This window comes from Carassius gibelio, chromosome A22 (genome assembly GCF_023724105.1).
Source record: "Carassius gibelio isolate Cgi1373 ecotype wild population from Czech Republic chromosome A22, carGib1.2-hapl.c, whole genome shotgun sequence".
NCBI lineage: Eukaryota > Metazoa > Chordata > Actinopteri > Cypriniformes > Cyprinidae > Carassius > Carassius gibelio.
The window spans coordinates 6,322,643-6,343,139 of NC_068392.1; the positions used below are offsets into that span (position 1 = coordinate 6,322,643).

Consider the following 20,497-nt stretch of genomic DNA (forward strand, 5'->3'; position numbering starts at 1 on the left):
ATCATAGCACTTACAAGTTTTAAGTGCACAGTAATACGTCAGAAACATAAAAAGACAATTCTTATATTAAAAATTCTTTGAAATGTCTCCGAGCCTAAACACGGAGTCTTTGCTGGGGGTTTTGATTGGTTTGACAGGATGTGGGTTATCAGTTATCAAACCGGAGACCTGTTTATCCAAGATAAGGGTCATTTTGATGATAAGTATCTGGGGTTTAATGCATCAAAAGCGTCGCTAACATAAATCCGGGGTTTGGCCTTCTACATCCTTAAATGACAAAACAAATGACTGTTGAGAGTTCACTTGTTCACAAACATTGCAGATTGCAGGAAAAAGTATGTGAACTGTAACCGTAAAGAAAAAATAGCTTTCTCTGCTGTGGAGTCAAGAAATTTGATTAAAAGATAAAAATATGAACTTTCACCCCCATTTTTGAACATAGACGTGAAAGTACACTATTCACACTTAAATTGTTGTAATTCATAAACGCTTTTTAAAGAAGACAATCTGCAGATTATTGCAGAAGTGAAATCATTTCAAACAATGAAAGCATAAAAAAGTTATAGAAGTTTAAATTTACTATAAATACATTTATTATTTTATTTTTATTATATTTTATATAAAATAAATATTTTATAAAATATGTTTTAATCCAAAATTGCTATAAAATTAAAGCCATATGTCTAAATAAGTTGTGTTCCAAATTTGAAGTTGATATAAAAAAAAAATGTAGGTTCATATGCAATTTTGTTTAGGCGTTATACCACAAAAAGCCACCGGGGGCCATTGAAACTCCATTGAATTTTTTGGATGCATTTGTATGTCACAAATGTATCAATTTCTCTCTCAATATTATGTCTATGATGAATTTGGAGTATATAAGCTTTCAAATGATATATAATTTATGATGATTACTAAAACATGTGATAGGGAAAAAGGAAGCGGAGTAGATTTTTTGTGACAAAGCTCAGAACTCCTGTTATGATGTATATGTTTTGTGGTGCACTCTTTTTATAAATTAATCTTTTACTGTTCCTTCATAATTTTTAACAACAAAACGTGGTCGAATATATATTTACGAGTCTTAGACCTTTCCAACGATATATAGTTTGTCATGATTAGATTAGGATATAATTGTAATATATTGAAGTAAATTTAGGCGTCCCGTATACGGGACGGTGACAGTTAACAGATGAATATGCGACAAAACTACAGAATGTCACATTTTATTATTAGGTCTTTTGACACGTACATGTTTTACCAAATAAAAATATAGTTCACCCCACTATATGATGAGAGTAGCTAGAAGTATTGGAACAGTTGAATTTAAGGCAGATGTAAAAGATTAAAAGCTAATATTTAGTTGCAGATCCCTGCAACCCACAGACCTCACCAGACTCTTATGCTTTGAAATGCTTTCCTCCTGACTTTAATGCAGCCAGTTCCAACTGTTGCTTGTTTTGGGGAGTGCTCTTCTGTCTTTAGTCTCCTCTTCAGCTGGTGAAATTAATGTTCAATCAGATTTAAATCTGGAGATTGATTTGGGCAATAAGACTTAACATTTCTTTGCTCTGATAAAGTCCTTGACTGAACTGGCAGGGTGTTTGGGGTCACTGTCCTGATCCAATATGAATTGTTTTCTAAAGAGTTTGGTGGCATTTTCTTGAATATAGATGATTTTATACCCTTCCATCACCTCCGTTCCAAAACTCTACTGGCTCACAATTGTGAAAAATCTTGCCTTTTTATTTTTGGCGCTGATCAGTTTTGCATCTTGCTGTGTAGCTTCTGTAATTGTGTGTCAAACTCTCCTGTAGACTGACAGAGCATCATCCCAGCTTTCTGGAGGTTGTTGGAGATTTTACAGACATGTACTTCAGGGCTTATTTTCACAGCTTTTGTGTTTCGTGTTTTCTTACCCGATCAGGTCATCGTTGGTTGCTGATGTTGCCTGTAGTTCCCAAACTCTTGATTTCTTCATGCCCTTTGTTTTTCCTATAGTTCTAATTGACTTCCTCTTTTCTTCTAGCATCCAAATTGCTTGCTTTTCTTTCAGAGTCAGCTTCCTCGTCTTCATCCAGGTTTGTGTGTGTCATCGTCGAATGTAAGACTTACACTGCAGAAGCAATGGATATAACCGATAAGACATATTCTCTACTTTTAATATCTGAAGAATTAATGCCCTAACCCTAACCGGACACAGCTGAACACTTAGAAAGACCCAAGAGGCAATCAGACGCTGAGATAAATCTCGAAAAGTGCTGATCTTCTTAGCTGGTGAAACATCTTTGTGTTGAATCACCCATAATAAAATGTGACATTCTGTAGTTTTGTCTCATATTCATCTTTTAATCATATGTACAGATTTCTTGATTCCACAGCAAACAGAACATTTCTGTCTTTACTGTTCCAATACTTACGCTTTTAAAATAACCTGACTGCGGGCATGGACCAGATATTATTCCTGGCAGGCCAGTGGCCGACCACTGCTCTACACCAACAACTGCACCTCTACTGACAGTATTTAAAATGCTTTCAATTACAAACAGGAAGCTCCATCCAGCTCTTACAGTTCAGTGTTTGCAGTGTTCTTCACCGCTCTGTAGACGTGAATGTCCCTTTGAGAGTCATAATGGACCTCTTGCACAGAGAAACTCTGTCGTAGCTCCACGAGGAAGCGCTCGTCGCGCTCGTATCGAATCCGACAGGACAACAACACCACCGTGTTCTCCGAGCTCAGGTGTTCAAGAGTCTGCAGGAGGGCGGGAAACGTCTCCTCCAGGTAAACAATGTCGGCTCCCAGGATCAAATCGAAGCTGCCTGTGGGATACAGATGGAGATTCTCACCCCAGGTGAGTTCAGACACCTGTACCGCCCCCTGCTGGCTGGGAGGAATGTTTTCACGCACATTCGCAGCCAGAAATTCCAATGCAGGCTCTCGGTCTGTAATTGTCACATTGGCTCCTGCAAGAATTAAGTATTGCTGACTAAAACAATTCAGGGGGAAAAAAAAAAATTTTCAGGCAAAGTATTCATTCTTACCAAGAAGAGCAGCTACAATGCCCACCAAACCTGTGCCGGCTCCAAGCTCAATAACTCTCTTTCCTTTCAGATCCACCTTTCCCATCTCCAGGAACATGCAGAGCACTACTGCCTAGAAATAAAACAAGGCTGGATTATTCATTTATGATGACTGAAAAAAGTACACTGCGGTCCTGCGGGATTCAAACCTACAGCCTTTTATGCCCTAGTGCAGTTTTTAACCTTCTAAGTGCAGATGATGAACCTGAACTTACTGCGTCCCAGACCACAGCAGCGACACCCAATCGGTTCCAGTCCTGGCTGAGTCTGATCCTGTGATTGGCCAGATGAAATTCAGCTGAAGTCTGGTGCAGTTTCGACAGCGCAGGCACTAGATTCTCATCATAGGGCACCAAAGCCATCTTGAGCTGTTAAAATGCATGAAAAGTCCAAAACACATAAGAGGAATGAAATATTATTGCGTTAGGTCTTTTTCAGTACTTTAATCATAAAAGATAAGTTAGTTATAGAATAAAAGTCATATCTGATACCTTTTTTTATGTCATGTTGCATGAAGTAGACTTTTAGTACATACCTATTTTGAAGTCCAACGAGTTAACAGTTCCTTATTCTGTAAAGTTTAAACGTAATTTTATTGCAAAACAAAGAAAAATGTGAAACCGTCAAGAAAGATCTGATAGAGAGAGAGAATTCAGCGTGGTGCACTCAGCCAGCGATCTCTCGTTCGTCTGTTTTTACTGCTGTCAGTCGCGACTCACCGGCGCCATCTGATGTTCAGGCGTGGAACTGCTAGTGGTGATCATGAAGAAATACACCAAGATGATCAAACTCTTATTTTGGTTCTCTGAATGGAGAAAAGAAGAAGAAGAAAAAAACAACAACAGGAGAAAAGAAAAGAAAAGTATGTAGTCACTGTTAAATACAAGAATGCAGTATTTGGCACACCCCTTTTTTATTTTTCTGTGAGGAGTATACTCTAGAACCTATATGAAGAATATATGTGCATATATAGCCACATATAGGCGAAATTGAGGTGCATATATGTGCATATACAGGCCATATAGGTCTCTTGTATTGCTTTTTATATCCACATATAAGCCTTATACATACAAGATATGTCTCCTATATAGCTCATGAAGGATCTGGTCATTTTGTAGCTCATAACTCACTTTGGCAACTGTCATACATGTTGCCTAGCTCATATTTTCTGTTGTCAATGTAATAACTAAGAACTAACTAAAAAAAAATATGCAAGAACTTATCTATGTGCGAACAGGTGAAATTGGTATCACATGTAATTGGCATGTTATGGAATTTAACTATAGCAATTAAGTGAAAGGAGATGAAAAGCTATGATGTCTACACGTTTTCCTAAAACATTTACCAAGTCAATTCTTTCTTGAAGATAGTGGAAAAGAACTGGAAATGTATATAACAAAATGGTTTGTCGTTTTTAAATTTTGTCTTGTACTATTTGATTGCAAAATTCTACATTTTGGGATTTTATTTATGTTGCATAACATCTATGGATTTTGATAATTGAACTAATATATAGGTAAACATATAGGTGAACATATAGGTGCATATATACATGCATATATGCACACGTATGCACACATATATGTACACATATGTGCATATATAATATAGGAAAACGGCCAATTTATATGTGTCACATATATTAAAAACCTGTATCAAAACCTATATTAAAACATATATGTTTATTTCCATGTGGGGTTGTCACATGATACTTAGACGGACATAAAATGGCAGATTAGAACCCAAAGTAAAAAAAAAAAATTAAGTATAAAATAAGAAGCATGGGGGAAAAATATTTTACTGACGCGAATGTGCCAAAGCGATCTCAGTCGGGTCCATGATGCAGAAGGTTAAAAAACAATCCTGAATGTAGCAACACAGAAAATCAGCAGAAATAATTGTGTCAAGATCACTTCCTTAATTGCATGAGCTCAGTGTGCCTATGGGTGAAGGACTGCCTTTCAGCTAATGTGAACCTCACATTTGACTTTTCATGTGAAACAAAGTAGAGGATATATCAACCAAAGAGGTCTATAATGGCAGATGAAGAATGTATACACCACTCACGACCCAAGCATTTCAATGTAGCCTAATATGCAGATGCACAAATTAATAAAGAAATAGTTGTTAACAGGAGTAATCTTACCCTGATTTCTACATAATTTAGTTGTGATGACATTAGATTGTAACGTGTGACTTGAGTTTGAGGAACAGACATTCAGCCGAAGACTGAAGAAGTTCTCAGACAGAAAAGACAGTTTCTGCAGTTTTAAGATATTGAAAGCATCTGTAGATTTTATTTTTTAGCATATTAATGATACGTTCCTGTTGTGGCTTTTCAGATCTGTGGAGTGTTCTTATCTGGTAGTGTTGAAAAAATGTTTCACACATTCATTTTCTTCTGTTTGTGGCATCTGGTCGGTAAGTTCAACACGTTTTTACGGCGTCACGACAGGTTTAGTTAATTGTTGTTTCATCTTGTCTCGGTGTATTTTATACAGATGGAGAGAAGATTGTGTCAGTGACGGAGGGAGATTCTGTAACTCTACACAGTGCAGTTACTAAAGAACCAAGATATTATTTCCGTAATACAGAATGGATGTGGGTAGGACCTGAAAATACTCGCATAGCTAGATTCCTTCAGCGTATTGAGATGAAAAATATTAGATATTATTATGTTGAGAGATTCGGAGACAGACTGCAGATTGACAATCAGACTGGATCCCTGACCATCAGGAACATCAGAACCACAGACTCGGGACTTTATCATCTGATCAGTGAATTCTCAGGAGAATTATTCAATGTTACTGTCTATGGTGAGTGAGTGAATCGTATGTACCCTATAAAGTCATGTTTTAATAAATTAATTAAAATCTCTTACATATTTCAATATGTTCAAATGATGTTTTTGTTTTATTTCTATAGTATGTGTATTTGGGATGTGTGTCTTTGTTCTTATTTTTGAAAAACAAAGATTAAAAAAAATGCCAAAGATTTTTATCTTCACCCACTTTGGCCTAAATATCTGTTATTCTTTTTTATTTTATATTTTGTTACCTTGTAAGGCTTTGTTTGTAAAATAGAGAAACTGGTTTGGCTGTACTGCTCAGGCAATTTTCTAAATAGTATAACCAACATGACAAAGAACTGTGATGAAATCGTGTATCGTGATTTTCCTGAAAAAAGACATGCATTAATTGCGATTCTCATAAAATATTAGATCAAGTAAGCACAGAATCAACTTTGCACTGTTGCGCGCGATTGCATCAAAGATCAGACCAAAATATGCATGCAAAAAAGCAAATGGAAAGAAATGCCACGGTTTTTTGATGTTTAGTTGAAAATAACATCAAAGGCACCTTTTACCTAAGTCTCGCAGCTTTCTTTGGCCAAGGCCCGCCCATAAAGCGGTTTGACTGACATGTCCAACAACCAATCACAATTTGTTTCTTTCATCATCACATTTTGGGAAGTGGAAATGTCGCCACAACAACAGATCACTGTATAAAACTCTCGATAATTTTAAAGATTCTATGCCGTGAACTTTAAACATTTCACATACTGTTGGAAATCCAGAGTTAAGTTGGTCCTGATAAGCGTTTGTTGTTTGTAGTTTTCTTCTTTCGTGAGGGGGTTTGGCGCCACAGTATTTTGTTTCCAGGTGGAATGTTAAAAAACAAGGCGGCAAGGAAGTCGACCGGAAGTTGAAGTCGGCCGCCATCTTGTAGCAGAACTTCACTTGCGTTAGCATCTCATTGACTCCCATTCATTTTGGCATCACTTTGACAGCGAATAACTACATCTGAGGCGTTTAAAGACTCCATTTGTCCATTATTTATTTCTAAAGATACACGACAATGTATAAAGGGCTCCTTACCTTCTATGTTACATTATGGCCCCGTAGAAACAGTTTTTGTAAAAAATAGGCTAACGATTGCGTCATAACCACTCGACTCGTCAAGCTTCGTTTGAGTCTGCGCGTCAGAAACGGAAGTGCTAAACATAGCTAAAAATGGGCTTCACTTGTCTCAATTGAGTTCCAATGGGGTCGCTGTGTCCATTCCTCTTACCGTCTATGTAAAGAACGCGATATGCACGTCTTGCGGAAATCCTGTAGAATTCAACCAATCTGATGATGACTTTGACATTCCTGAAGTGTTGCCAGTTTAGTTTGGCATATGCATCTGACGTTTAACCAACGGTCCATGGACGTGACGTCTGACGTTGATAGGGCTTTAAATGAACTTAATCTATATTTACCTTATTCTCTCATTTTTTCCAGCTCGTCTTCCTATTCCTGTTATCGCCAGTACCTCTGCATGTTCTTCGTCATCATCATCCTCAGAGCAGAATTGTTCATTGGTGTGTTCAGTGGTGAATATGAGTCATGTGACTCTCTCCTGGTACAAAGGAAACAGTTTATTGTCCAGCATCAGTGTGTCTGATCTCAGCATCAGTCTCTCTCTACCTCTGGAGGTGGAATATCAGGATAAAAACAGCTACAGCTGTGTGCTCAACAATCCCATCAGCAACCAGACTCAACATCTGGACATCACTCAACTCTGTCAGCCATGTACAGGTATAGCACTTGTGATATTAATGAACATTTATGGAAAACTCACCACAAATACATTTCTTTCTGTTCAAATGTTGAGTTTGTCATTATGCAGGTGCAGGTTTTCAATAAAGCCTCTTTTTCTGTCCTCAGACTCTGTTCACTGTTGTGGTCTCACTGAAGCTGTGATTCGATTGGTCATCTCTGCTGTGGTGGGCGTGGCTACTGTTGCTGTAGTGGTTTATGACATCAGATCCAGAAAAGAGGAAAAGAAACCGAGAACATCACAATCAGTATTTGAAGGACAAAACAGTATTTGACTTCCTTTGAGTCAGTTCTTGTCAGAAGTCATGGAAACAAAACATGAAAAAGAGCAGTAGCCCTGCAAGATGTGTGTACTTGCGTGGTTTCTTTTTTTCATATATATAGAATATTGCTTTGCATATTTAACTGCTTCAAAGACTTGAAATCAAAGCATGAGTTTAAAGAATGTCTGGACTGAATGGAGTCAGTTTGAACCGAGCATCAGAAACTGAAGGTTGTTTGTAGATTGCTGAAGGTTTCAATTTATATGCACAAATGCTAATGCAACTACATATAAAGAATCTTTTTTTTTTTTTTGTAAACTACACTGTCACAAATGCTGTCAGCTGAACTTAACTTGTACAGTGCCCAAAGTATTCCTTTTAACAATTAATGACAAAATAATAAAAATTTTAAACTGAATGTAAATATTGAGTTGTGTCTTCTGGAAAAGATGGTCATATTTGATTAAATACCAGCATACAATAATAGTACTCTCTAGTCAGCTGGTTTACTGAAATGACATATCATTTTGATCAGATTTTCAGAGACAGACTACAGATGGACAGTCAGACAGGATCTAGTGAAATTACAGGACAGTGTCCTTCCACTGTTTTGGAGTCAGGATGAGTATATGTTTGCTTCTCTTATGAATCCAAATTTGTCACAGAGGCAATTTTGCCTCCAAATGACAAGCAATAATATCGCCCCGACATTGCTTATATTCCATTAAATGCCTAGACACTAAAAGTGGTAGATAAGGCCCGCTCACTGAAACCATTCACTTATGTAAATAATCTTTAGACCAAGTCTGTAAAAATGCAAGTGCATTCTGTTTTTTTTTTTTTTTTTTTAACTCAGCTTGCTATAGTAAAACAGACAGTTCTCTACATTACACACATCATTCAAAACGAACAACTCTTTTGTTACATTTGGGAACCACTCCCACTAATTTACAGATGATAAGTGATCGTGTGTGAAAAAAACGTATACATTTGTTCAATTAGAAATCAGAACTCAGTGTTTTGAGAAAGAATTTATCATTTATTTTACCCCCTTGCATTTCCGTTTACAGTGTGCGTGTGTGTACATTATGTATATATGTGTGTGTGTGTTTGTATGTGTGCGTATATGTACAGTACATACCAGTGGTGGACAGTAACGGAGTAGATTTACTTCGTTACTGTACTTAAGTACATTTTTCAAGTATCTGTACTTTACTGGAGTAGTTTTATTTTGAGTAACTTTTACTTTTACTTCACTACATTCCAAAGCATAAGATCGTACTTTTAACTTCACTACATTTCATAAAACATATCGTTACTCCCTATAATATATCACGTGCTCCGACACGCAGAAGCGGTGTCTGATTCATCATGAACGAACTGAGTCTTTTCAAAATAAACTTTAATCGGATCGCGAATCGCACCAAACGATTCGTTTACGAATTAGAATGATCCGATTGCAGCTGTTCTGGAGTCGACCACTCACTGATTCAAATGAACCGTTAAGTGCGAGTCTACAGAAGTAAGAACCGGGAGATCTTGTGAGCGCGCGTGCGTCTGATGTTGCTAAAAGTAAGTTATTAATGTCGAAATTTAGGATTAATTATTGTAACTGAAAATCATATTTAGGTCAAAATTGTCAGTTGTTTGGGAACTAAATCCGCTGTAAAGAGTGATCTGTTTAACCCCACTGAAATGCTGACATGCAGACACATCAATCAGCGTCTCTGTGTTTTAGGTTAAAAAATAAAATAAAATAACCTTAAACTAACACAGATTAAATAAAATAACTCATGCATATCCAAATTCCAAGTAATATTAACAGTTTTATTAAAATGCTACCATGACATCTGTTTTTATATTGTGTATTAACAGTAACGTTATACATATGTATATTGTTTGGATTAACTAGACGAGTAACGTTAGACAGACATGAATGTTTATTCATAACCGTACTGAAAATAAGTAAATATTGTAGCTGATGCTAAATGTCTAGCTAACAAGCTGGTGCTAACTTGAGTTAATTTTTATAAATAATGTCCAAATATTTTTATTCAACCACCTATATATATATGTATATAGATTACATTTAGGGACAAAAGAAAGGATGTGATGTTCAGAACATGGTAACTAGTAATTATCAAAGAGGGGAAGAGATGCACCCCGTTTGGCCAGGGGTGTTTTTACACCACAGACAAGGTTTGAGAAGGAAAAAATCGAGAGGGGGTTCAGCGAAAAATCGGCAGCTGTCAGCAGGAAGTGGCTGTCACTGGCAGCAGGAAGTGGCTGCCAATAAAACCGGATGGCAGCTGTCGCTAATACCCGGAAATTGGAGGAGGCTGCCGGCGGCAACAAGACAAATAAATAATTATATACACTTATGATTATGTTTAATACTTTTTTAAATAAGTATAAAGGTCAGTATTGTATATTTTATTTAAAATATTTATCAAATATAAACAAAGAAATAAGATCATTTTGCTAAACGTTAATTTCCAGCTGAATGTTTATGCATGCATGCATCATTGTTTGTGTAATAAAACGATTTATATTTATATACGAGAGTGGCACTTACTGGGTGTATGTTGTATATTTATTATAGGCTATATACACAAATGACTGAAAAGAGAAAAGTCTCAGAGAACTTTATTTAAAATCATAATTTGCGGTTATATTTGTAGTATTTCAAGAAACAACTATATATATATATAGTATAAAGTAGCTTTAAATTTGTAACTGGGTTAGTAAGTTGTCAAAGTCAGTGCTTTACAATGTAAACCGTATAAAATATATCCAGTAAGCAAGCAGACTAAAATATCAATCAGAATCACTAACAACAATCCGGAGGCATTTTCAAGACTCTAAGATCAGAACTGATGAGGTATACGGAGTTACTTCTCCAGCATCTTGCACCAATCACTTTAAAACCCAGGATGGATGTGCATCTCCCCTCATTTTCCTCTTGCAACATGGTCAAGTCAAGCATCGTTTATTTATATAGTGCTTTTAATAATACAGATCAAAGCAAAGCAACTTTACAGTATTAAATAGCAAAATAGTGCGTCAGTCAATAATGCAGAAGGACATTAGTAAACTCAGTTTGTAGTCAGTTTAAAAGGCAGTTTATCATTGAATTCAGTGATGTCATCCTTCAGCTCGGTTCAGTTTAAATCGTATCGGAGGAATCATTTGCAATCATGTCAATGATATCACTGTAAATGAAGTGACCACAACGAAGCAAGCCAGAGGCGACAAGGAACCAAAACTCCACCGGTGACAAAATGGAGAAAAAACAAGGTCTTTACAGGGGATCTGTATCTGGGGCTCTAGTTGTCCTGGTCTCCGCTGTCTTTCAGGGCTGTAGAGGTTCTTTCTAGGTGCGATCCACCATCTGGTCTGGATACGTACTCGATCCAGGTGACTGCAGTGACCTTCGAATAAGAAAGAAACAGATTAATATAATTGAAGATGTTAATATCTATACGATGTTTGATAGGGAGCCAGTACAGGGTTTACAGAACTGGGCTAATCCGGTCATACTTCCTGATTCTAGGAAGAACTCTAGCTGCTGCATTTTATTATTCATAAGAAAATTGTGACTTTAATACCTAAATTGCTTTATTAACAGTAGACATGCATGCACAGCCATATTAATGATTATTCCCATTGCATCTTGTCATCATGTACAGAGCAGTGATTACATTTTCATGCATAATTTGCACACCTGGTAAGCAGTTGATGTAAACCTCGTCGCAGTGTCTGCAGGGTGTACATTTTGTTGAATTCCTGACATGGCTTAGACTTGTTCTCCATTTTGTTCCACCTGTATATTGAGATGAGGAGCATGAAAACAGCATTATTACAAAGATAAACATTCAGACATGGCAACTGGGAAATGTACTGTTATGGCACCTTTTTAAACCTCTAATCAAATATGTAAAAGATACTCAGCTAAGCCAGCTGGATTGTGCCCGCTTTCGAAAGGAGTCTGTATACAGTACAGCAGACTTCTGAATTTGGAACAAACCAAAGACGGACTTAGTAATGTAGCATCACCCCTCCTCCAGGATCACGTAAAGAAGAATTTCCAACAGGACAGCATCTGGCAACTATTGGGCATTACAAAAAAAAAAAAAAGGTGTCAGTGCCATGGTTTTGTCTCAAGATGCACATCAGTAATGTTTTTTTTTTTTTTTTCTAAATGCATGTTTACAAAAGCTACTTCAATGTTCTAAATTTAACTACAGCCTAATCCTGGCTTAATCCAAGCCCTGTCTGTGAAACTAGACCTAAAAGTTATAAGGAATTATGAACCGGTCCATTATATTTTGTATAGATAATAAAAAAATAAAAAATAAATTGTTTTGCATTCACATGCTTACAACTTCTGCACATGCATAGTATTAGAGAAAACACCTCAATAGTGCAAAAAAAAAAAGAAACTTCTTTTAAGAACTCTTAAGTTAATGTATATCACACAATCTCCTGAAAGACTTAACATGCAAAAATATATGGTTAGTGTTGCAAATTTATCTTCTATCATTCCAGTCAAACAACATTCTTTTATATTATTCAATAGACTGTTAACACGCTAACAAACGTTAATATTTAATGGTACGTCAAACGTAATTTGAAGTTAATGGTAGGCCCCTAACAAGGTACACAAACAACGTTGCTACCACTAATTAGATTTCATTGAACAATTAAATCAAAGTAGGCACCAAGTCTACCAAGTCGTTCACCAAGATAACAATTAAAATCAAACTTACAACGCAAAAAAACATTAATTACTCCGATGACCAATTTCTGGACTTACCGTTTGATAAATCGCAACCATTACTGAAGCGTTTGGGTGCAGTTATATCTGATTGGTTGCGCCCACGTTGGTCGATACTGATTGGCTCCCACTGAATGGCAGGTCCCGCCTACCATCCGGCTGCCAGTTACTGCCTTCCGGCTGTCAGTTACTGCCTTCCGGCTGTCAATGGCAGCCACTTCCTGCTGCCAGCTGTCGATTTTTTATCTGAACCCCTGCTGAAAAAATCATTATGAAAATATAATTATATTTTCCTTAAAATGTTCTTCCTAACTTCAGGCCTTATTATCATGTCATATATAACTGTGATGTTCTGTAAAACCACAAACTTTAAAACACTTTCACAGATCACAGATTCCAAAATAATATTTGGTAGCACAACTATTAGTAGTTATAATAAATCATCATATTTTCATGATTTCTAAAGATCATGTGACACTGAAGACTGAAGGAATGATGCTGAAAATACAACTGCACATCACAGAAATAGATTATATTTTAAAGGATATTAAAATAGAAACCATTATTTTATATATTTTATTTTGATAATTTAGAATTATTACTGAAATACAACCTTTTTTTGTTTCAAACAGTTCAATGAACAATAATAAATGAAGTACCTGGAGCTGACAATGAAGTAAATGTATAATAATTAGCAAAGATGATTAATTTAGCGCTGTAAACGCGCGTGTGAGGGGCGGAGCCTGTTCGCAACTCGGTTGATTCAGAACGGCACTTCGGAGCCTGTTCGCGACTCGGTTGATTCAGATCGGGACTTCGGAGCCTGTTCGCGACTCGGTTGATTCAGATCGGGACTTAGGATCATGTTCGCGACTCGGTTGATTCAGATCGGCACTTCGGAGCCTGTTCGCGACTCGGTTGATTCAGACCGTCACTTCGGAACCTGTTCGCGACTCGGTTGATTCAGATCGGCACTTCGGAGCCTGTTCGCGACTCGGTTGATTCAGATCGGCACTTCGGAGCCTGTTCGCGACTCGGTTGATTCAGATCGGCACTTCGGAGCCTGTTCGCGACTCGGTTGATTCAGATCGGGACATCGGAGCATGTTTGAGATTTTTTTAAATTCAGATCTGGACATCGAAGCAGGAAGTGTTTGTCAAACAGTTAATTGGTGATAAATTAATATTTGGACTTGAGGCTTTTTTTTACTTGTCGATTCAGCATGTACATGGACCCACACACAAAGGTGGACACACTCTAGACTTAATCATCAGTAGAGCTCTAAACTTTTCATCCATTGTTATTAAGGACGTTATTCATAACCGTACTGAAAATAAGTAAATATTGTTAGCTGATGCTTACTGTCTAGCTAACAAGCTTGCTGGTGCTAACTTGAGGTCATTTTTATAAATAATGTCCAAATATTTTTATTCAACCACCTATATATATATATATATATATATATATATATATATATATATATATATATATATATATATATATATATATATATATATATATATATAGATTACATCTGGGGAGAAAAGAAAGGATGTGATGTTCAGAACATGGTAACTACAGTAATTATCAAAGAGGGGAAGAGATGCACCCCGTTTGGCCAGGGGTGTTTTTACACCCCAGACAAGGTTTGAGAAGGAAAAAAATCATTATGAAAATATAATTCTATTTTCCTTAAAATCTTCAGGCCTTATTATCATGTCATATATAACTGTGATGTTCTGTAAAACAACAAACTTTAAAATACTTTGTTCTTACTGGTGAAAATCAGATGGTCATCTCTGTTTTCTCTCAGGTACATCACAGTGTAAGCTTCACAGTTAACATTACTCTCATCAGTGTAGTCCATATCAACAGCAAAAATATATCTTGACTCCATATAGTGGTTATTTTGGAAAAAATCCCAGGTATTTTGAGCAGTAGGATTATAAAAAAAAAATAAAAAAAATGTGCTAATATAAAATTAAATTAGCCTATATAAAATTGCAAACATCTATCTTTCAGTACTTTTTTTACTTAAGTACATAAAAAATTTAGTACTTTTGTACTTTCACTTGAGTAAAATTGAAAAAGTAGTACTTTTACTTTTACTGGAGTAATATTTTATTATACGTATCTGTACTTTTACTCAAGTACTTGATTTGTGTACTTCGTCCACCACTGGTACATACACACACACATTGAATATGCATTCGAGCAATTTGGTGCCAATCGAGCCGTATATGACACTATTTTTTATTGGATGCGTTTTTATTAAACTTCTCTTGGACTGATGCAGTGCAACTCCTGCTGAGTGGAATCAAACAGCTGGAAAGATCAAAGACAATTTTTAAAATAACTCTGACTGGATTCATATGAAAGAAGAAAGTCATATACACCTACAGTAGGATGACTTAAGGCAAGTCATTTATGGCCTAATTTTCATTTTTGGGTTAACTAACCCTTTAACAATAATTCACTGCGGGATGTAAAGATTTATATTACGTGATTTTCTTACCTTTCCTCTTCATCTCTCCCTTCTGTATGCATATGCATGTTCAGCCAAAAGATGAAAATAGAGGTGAAATGGAGATTTTAGGTAATGCACCAAACACACGCTGATATACAAAACAACAGCTTAACCCATAATACACAAAGTCATTATCGGCTAAAAATTACAATAGCAAAAACAGCCACAGACCACGAGCAAGCCCTCTATTGCATTGTCAGATGTGTGATTTTTTTTTTTTTTTTTTTGCATGTTGTGTGTGTTTTGTGGTTTTGTGTGTAGAGATTTGAGAAATGGAGCAATAGTTTCAAAAGCTGTGATAACTGATTGTATACCTGTTATTTAAAATGAAACCAGTAGATGGCACTGTGTAAAGTCAGATGGTACAGATGCTGTGCAAGGAATAGAGATAGCACACGTACATCTGCAAAGATGTCTGTTAAAAAGAATCATATTCTTATATTTTCCTTACTGATTATTTTACGCTATAGTTAATTTATTAGTATTTGAGCATATAAAATGAATCCAGGAAACCCTTCAACAATCTGCTGGCTTTTCCAGATGTTTAAGGTTATTGGATAAGGATCATTTTGATTCAGACCAATTAGTGAATCGTTTGAATGATTCATCGAAAAGAACCGACTCAATGAACAATTTCACCACCTAAACTTCACCATGACTTGCATGTTAGTTTTACTCCACACAAGGACAACAACACTGAATTTATTTATACCATGTTTATTTTACAGCAGAAAATATCTACATTCAAATTTGATCAAGGTTGTATTAATATCCTGTCCAGTAATTGTTAAATTCTCTGTTTCCAGGTTTTTTATGACCATTAATCATAGCTCTTCTAGATCTGATGTCATACACCACAACGGCAACAGTAGCCACGCCCACCACAGCAGAGATGACCAATCGAATCACAGCTTCAGTGAAACCACAACAGTGAACAGAGTCTGAGGACAGAAAAAGAGGTTTTATTGAAAACCTGCACCAAAGTTATGACAAACTCACAAATAACATCTTGAGGTACCTGCAGATGTGTGACATCTGGGTTGAGTGATGTCCAGATGTTGAGTCTGGTTGCTGATGGGATTGTTTAACACACAGCTGTATGAATCATCCAGACACTCGATCTCCAGAGGTAGAGAGAGACTGATGTTGAGATCAGACACACTGATGCTGGACAATAAACTGTTTCCTTTGTACCAGGAGAGAGTCACATGACTCATATTCACCACTGAACACACCAATGAACAATTCTGCTGTGAGGATGAGGATGATGAGGATGAACAGTTTGAAGAGTCTCTGGTGATGACAGGAATGGGAAGACGAGCTGGAAAATATAAAAAATAAGACAAGATAATTATTATTATTATTGACACTTATTTTTAGCATTTTAAGAAATTTGGTTTGAGTTTATCTCAAGTTTTCAAGAGTGAATGCATAAATCTTCATAAATATGTACATTGAATTAAAATACTCACCATAGACAGTAACATTGAAATAAAACGGTCTGTATTTTATCATCTGTAGTTGATAGAGTCCAGAGTCTGTGGTTCTGCTGTTCCTGATGGTCAGAGATCCAGTCTGACTGTCGATCTGTAGTCTGCCTCTGAATCTCTCAGTATTGAAATAATTAACATCAGGCGCCTCCTTATTAAACTGAATGACTACAAGTGCTTTCTCAGGTCCAAACCTCCACTGTATGTAACGTATGTGTTTCCTGGGGATGTCAGTAGCATCAGTGTGTAGAGTGACAGAATCTCCCTCCATCACTGACATCTTCATTCCCTCTGTATCTGAACCAAGCAAACCACAGTAGCAAAATTAAAAGAACAATAGTCTATTGTGAACAATAGGGAGTCTATGACTTCCTGGTCTCAGCTCTTTTTACTAACATTTATATAAAAATATGTTGTTTCAACACCTGTTTGACTTTCTTTCATCTGTGGAACACAAGATGTATTTTGAAGCCATACAATAAAAGTTAAAGGGATCCAATACAGCACTGGACCTCGCTGGCATGCATTGCTTTCACACACACACACACACAAATACTTGTATCCCCATAGGCGTAATGGTTTTTATACTGTACAATCTGGATTTTCTTTTGCCCTACAGCTAAACCTACCCCTTACAGAAAACTACTGGTAATTTTAAAATTTCATAAAACACTGTTTTGTATGTTTGTTAAGTCTTTCTTTTATGAGGACACAGGAAGTGTGCTCATAAACAATATATACCAGTACACACACACACACACACACATTTCTCCATAGAAGAGAATTGAACAGGTTTGGAACAACATGAGGGTGAATAAATGACAGAATTTTAGTTAATCTGACTTTACTCAACCTGAAACCATAAAAAAAACATGTTTAACTCACCAACCGGACGCCAAAAACAGAAGAAAATAAGTACACAGAACATTTCTTCCAGCAGTATGAGAGATGGAGGAAGTCTAATGAAGGAACTCTTCTGTCTGCCAGTGTAAAGAACTACTCCAGTTGTCCCTTATGTGGTTAAACGTCTGTTCCTCAATAGTCACGAGCCATTGCATTTCAGCTGTCCCGAGTTTGAATCCTATCATTAACAGTCCCGTCACAAAACACATGCAAAACATCACACGAATGTTCGAAAAGCAAAAAACCCCATTCCATACCATTTGAACGCTTCTAACATTTTTATTCAGTGTGTGTGTGTATATATACAGTATATAATATATACTGTACACACACACACACACACACACACAATATGCTAGAATTACTTACAAATATAGTGCATCATTTTTGCATCCCTCTTATTTTATATACATTCCACATGGAATTTTAAGCAGTGTGACCTAAAAAATGCTCGTTTTCACTCAATCTCCTGTTAATCTTGAGAACCTATAGAGTAGTACTGCATCCTTCATAACTCCAAAAAGTCTTTAGTTTTATTATATTCATAAGAGAAAGATAGTCTGTACCGATTTTTCCCGGAAAAACACGACCGGCTGGAGGCGTGGCGTGTGGGCGGAGCTAAAGAATCACGAGCGCCAGTAGGCTTTTGCTTTGAGAGCGTTTGGAAGTTGTGACATTACAGTGAGGGAAAAAAAAACATCATCCAAAACAAACCATGGCTAACAGTCAGATGCAGCCGTTTATCTATGATCCAGAATCAGATCCCGAGGCTGAAACTGAACGAGAGCAGCAGCAGCAACGACTCGCTCCGAGCGGGGCTCGAACCCGGGTCTCCAGCATGGGAGGCGGACGCACTAACAAGGAGGCAGAGATATTTTAAGCAGTTTTACTCACCACCTGTGGTTCCAACACACAATCGTGATCCTTTTTGAAACGTTGTCCATGTTTATCATGGGAACCCAACTCTTTAACAGTGTAAAAAACTCAGTATGCATGAAATAGCATTTCACCCCCCCCCCCCCCCCCTTTAAATATTTGAGTATGCCAATGGGCATGTTTGCTAAAATAGTAGATTTGACTAATAAATTAAAGTTATTATTAATAAAAGTCTTGTTTACCCCATTATAAAAGCTAGCTAATTTAGATTCATTATTTTAAGTTTTTGTATTTTAAAATACTTAGGTACTGCTGCTCAATACTTAAAATTAGTTACACATTACAGTGAGCATAAGACATGACAGACAACTGGTGAATAATAAACGACTTAATTTATTTTCTTCCTCATCTTTTTTTTTTCTGCAAATACAACTTAATCTCTTAAAGCATTTTTGAAAATGACCAAAAATATAGATCACTGAACAATAGTAAACATTCTGTAACAAATAACAGTAAGCATCAACATGCTTTTTTAATATGCTTTTTTGTTTGTGTGTGTGTGGTATAGAGAATGTTGTTTACTCAATGTTTGTGGTGTTGTATGTGTTTGAGTGAAGTGCTGAGTATGTAATGGTGGTGTTGTATACTTGTTGGCTTGCATGTGTGAGTTTTGCAATGTTTTTGGCATTAAAAATGCATTAACAAGACACTTAACAAGTATTTAAAAAAAATAGAATATATAAGGTTTTCAATATGTTACAAATGTAAAATAAATATACAAATAAGGCAGTATTATGGACATAATACTACCTTATTTGCATATTTATTGAACCTCTCTTCACCTATTTCTGGCATCTTAAAGGGATACTCTACCCCAAAATGAAAATTTTGAATTAATCACTTACCCCATGTCGTTCCAAACCCGTAAAAGCTTTGTTCGTCTTCAGTTTATCTAGCTTTCGCACATAATGAAGCTTGGAAATATGATGTATGTAATTTTACATGTTACATCACAAGGCAAAAGAGCACAGAAATGTTAATATTACAGAATGGAAACTGTGGCTAACACACACACACACACACACGTGTACAACAAGGAGGATCATCTTGCACAAGTAAAGGCGGTCCATCTCAAAGTTCATGACTGTAACACATTGTGGGTGGTTTTGCTGTGAATGCTGTAAGAGGAAATGATGGTGAAATATCAAAAGAAATAGTCCAGTGAGAGTGAAATGAGAAGTCCTGAAAGTAGAGTTAACACGTTTCATTGGTTAACACTAATACAGCTGGGCACCAGAAACCTCAGCGATGGCCCTGACTTCATGTGTGCATTCCTATACTTAGAATTTACTGCAGTTGTGCTCAGTTCTGTTTCTGCACATCTACACCTCGTTTATTATATTATCAAGAATCGAATCATTTTCACAGAAAACGGCCAAAAGGTTGGTCATCCAAGAGGGAAGAAAATGGCTTACACATAATTTTTTTAACATTTGGCTGTTTAGTGGGTAAGTTTTATGCCTTTTAATTCTTGCTGTATTATTTTTTAAATAAAAATGCAATTAAAATAAAAACAAAATAATCCTGTCTTTTGGAAGAGTCCAATATGGAATAGTTGACCAATTAAATGAAAATTGTTATTTTCCTATAAAAACCCATTAAAGCTGCAGTAGGTAACTTTTGTAAAAATATATTTTTTACATATTTGTTAAACCTGTCATTATGTCCTGACAGTAGAATATGAGACAGATAATCTGTGAAAAAAATCAAGCTCCTCTGGGTCCTCCCAGTGGTCCTATATTGCCATTTGCAGAAATACATCGCTCCCTGTAAGAAACAACCAATCAGAGCTGCGGTCCGTAACTTTGTTTGTGTTCAAAATGTAGAAAAATGTATATAACAAGCAAGTGTAATGTAATGTAATGTAATGAAGTACACCATGAATCCATTTTCCAAACCGTGTTTTTGGCTTGTCCTGAA

General features: G+C 36.4%; 3 protein-coding genes and 1 long non-coding RNA gene across 4 annotated transcripts; 1 reads left to right on the forward strand and 3 right to left on the reverse strand.

Annotated features, from left to right (window-relative positions):
- Positions 1-2,328: 2,328 nt before the first annotated feature.
- LOC127942980 (protein N-lysine methyltransferase METTL21A) lies at positions 2,329-3,993 on the reverse strand. The gene is made up of 4 exons (XM_052539044.1): positions 3,617-3,993; positions 3,297-3,449; positions 3,043-3,154; positions 2,329-2,964 (listed from the first exon to the last, which is right to left on the reverse strand). The coding sequence occupies exons 2-4, from the start codon at positions 3,441-3,443 to the stop codon at positions 2,567-2,569; spliced, it is 657 nt and encodes a 218-aa protein (XP_052395004.1). The 5' UTR covers positions 3,444-3,449; positions 3,617-3,993; the 3' UTR covers positions 2,329-2,566.
- Positions 3,994-5,202: 1,209 nt separating this feature from the next.
- On the forward strand, positions 5,203-8,368 carry LOC127942979 (natural killer cell receptor 2B4). Its single transcript, XM_052539043.1, has 4 exons — positions 5,203-5,502; positions 5,583-5,897; positions 7,364-7,660; positions 7,790-8,368. The coding sequence occupies exons 1-4, from the start codon at positions 5,460-5,462 to the stop codon at positions 7,954-7,956; spliced, it is 822 nt and encodes a 273-aa protein (XP_052395003.1). The 5' UTR covers positions 5,203-5,459; the 3' UTR covers positions 7,957-8,368.
- A 2,763-nt stretch (positions 8,369-11,131) lies between these two features.
- LOC127942411 (uncharacterized) lies at positions 11,132-12,277 on the reverse strand. The gene is made up of 3 exons (XR_008149317.1): positions 11,857-12,277; positions 11,669-11,767; positions 11,132-11,375 (listed from the first exon to the last, which is right to left on the reverse strand). It is a non-coding gene; the product is annotated as an uncharacterized LOC127942411 (long non-coding RNA).
- Positions 12,278-15,921: 3,644 nt separating this feature from the next.
- On the reverse strand, positions 15,922-18,505 carry LOC127943245 (SLAM family member 9). The gene is made up of 4 exons (XM_052539563.1): positions 17,624-18,505; positions 16,721-17,035; positions 16,267-16,569; positions 15,922-16,189 (listed from the first exon to the last, which is right to left on the reverse strand). The coding sequence occupies exons 1-4, from the start codon at positions 17,664-17,666 to the stop codon at positions 16,014-16,016; spliced, it is 837 nt and encodes a 278-aa protein (XP_052395523.1). The 5' UTR covers positions 17,667-18,505; the 3' UTR covers positions 15,922-16,013.
- Between the last annotated feature and the right edge of the window lie 1,992 nt (positions 18,506-20,497).

Coding starts and splice junctions, on each gene's coding strand:
- LOC127942980 (XM_052539044.1), bottom strand. CDS start 3,443: ATGGCTTTGGTGCCCTATGATGAGAATCTAGTGCCTGCGCTGTCGAAA. Junction 3,155..3,296: donor CTGCTGTGGTCTGGGACGCA/GTAAGTTCAGGT, acceptor TTTTATTTCTAG/GCAGTAGTGCTCTGCATGTT. Junction 2,965..3,042: donor CATTGTAGCTGCTCTTCTTG/GTAAGAATGAAT, acceptor TAATTCTTGCAG/GAGCCAATGTGACAATTACA.
- LOC127942979 (XM_052539043.1), top strand. CDS start 5,460: ATGTTTCACACATTCATTTTCTTCTGTTTGTGGCATCTGGTCG. Junction 5,503..5,582: donor CTGTTTGTGGCATCTGGTCG/GTAAGTTCAACA, acceptor TATTTTATACAG/ATGGAGAGAAGATTGTGTCA. Junction 5,898..7,363: donor ATTCAATGTTACTGTCTATG/GTGAGTGAGTGA, acceptor CATTTTTTCCAG/CTCGTCTTCCTATTCCTGTT.
- LOC127943245 (XM_052539563.1), bottom strand. CDS start 17,666: ATGTTCTGTGTACTTATTTTCTTCTGTTTTTGGCGTCCGGTTG. Junction 17,036..17,623: donor CTGTTTTTGGCGTCCGGTTG/GTGAGTTAAACA, acceptor TGCTTGGTTCAG/ATACAGAGGGAATGAAGATG. Junction 16,190..16,266: donor CAGATGTCACACATCTGCAG/GTACCTCAAGAT, acceptor TTCTGTCCTCAG/ACTCTGTTCACTGTTGTGGT.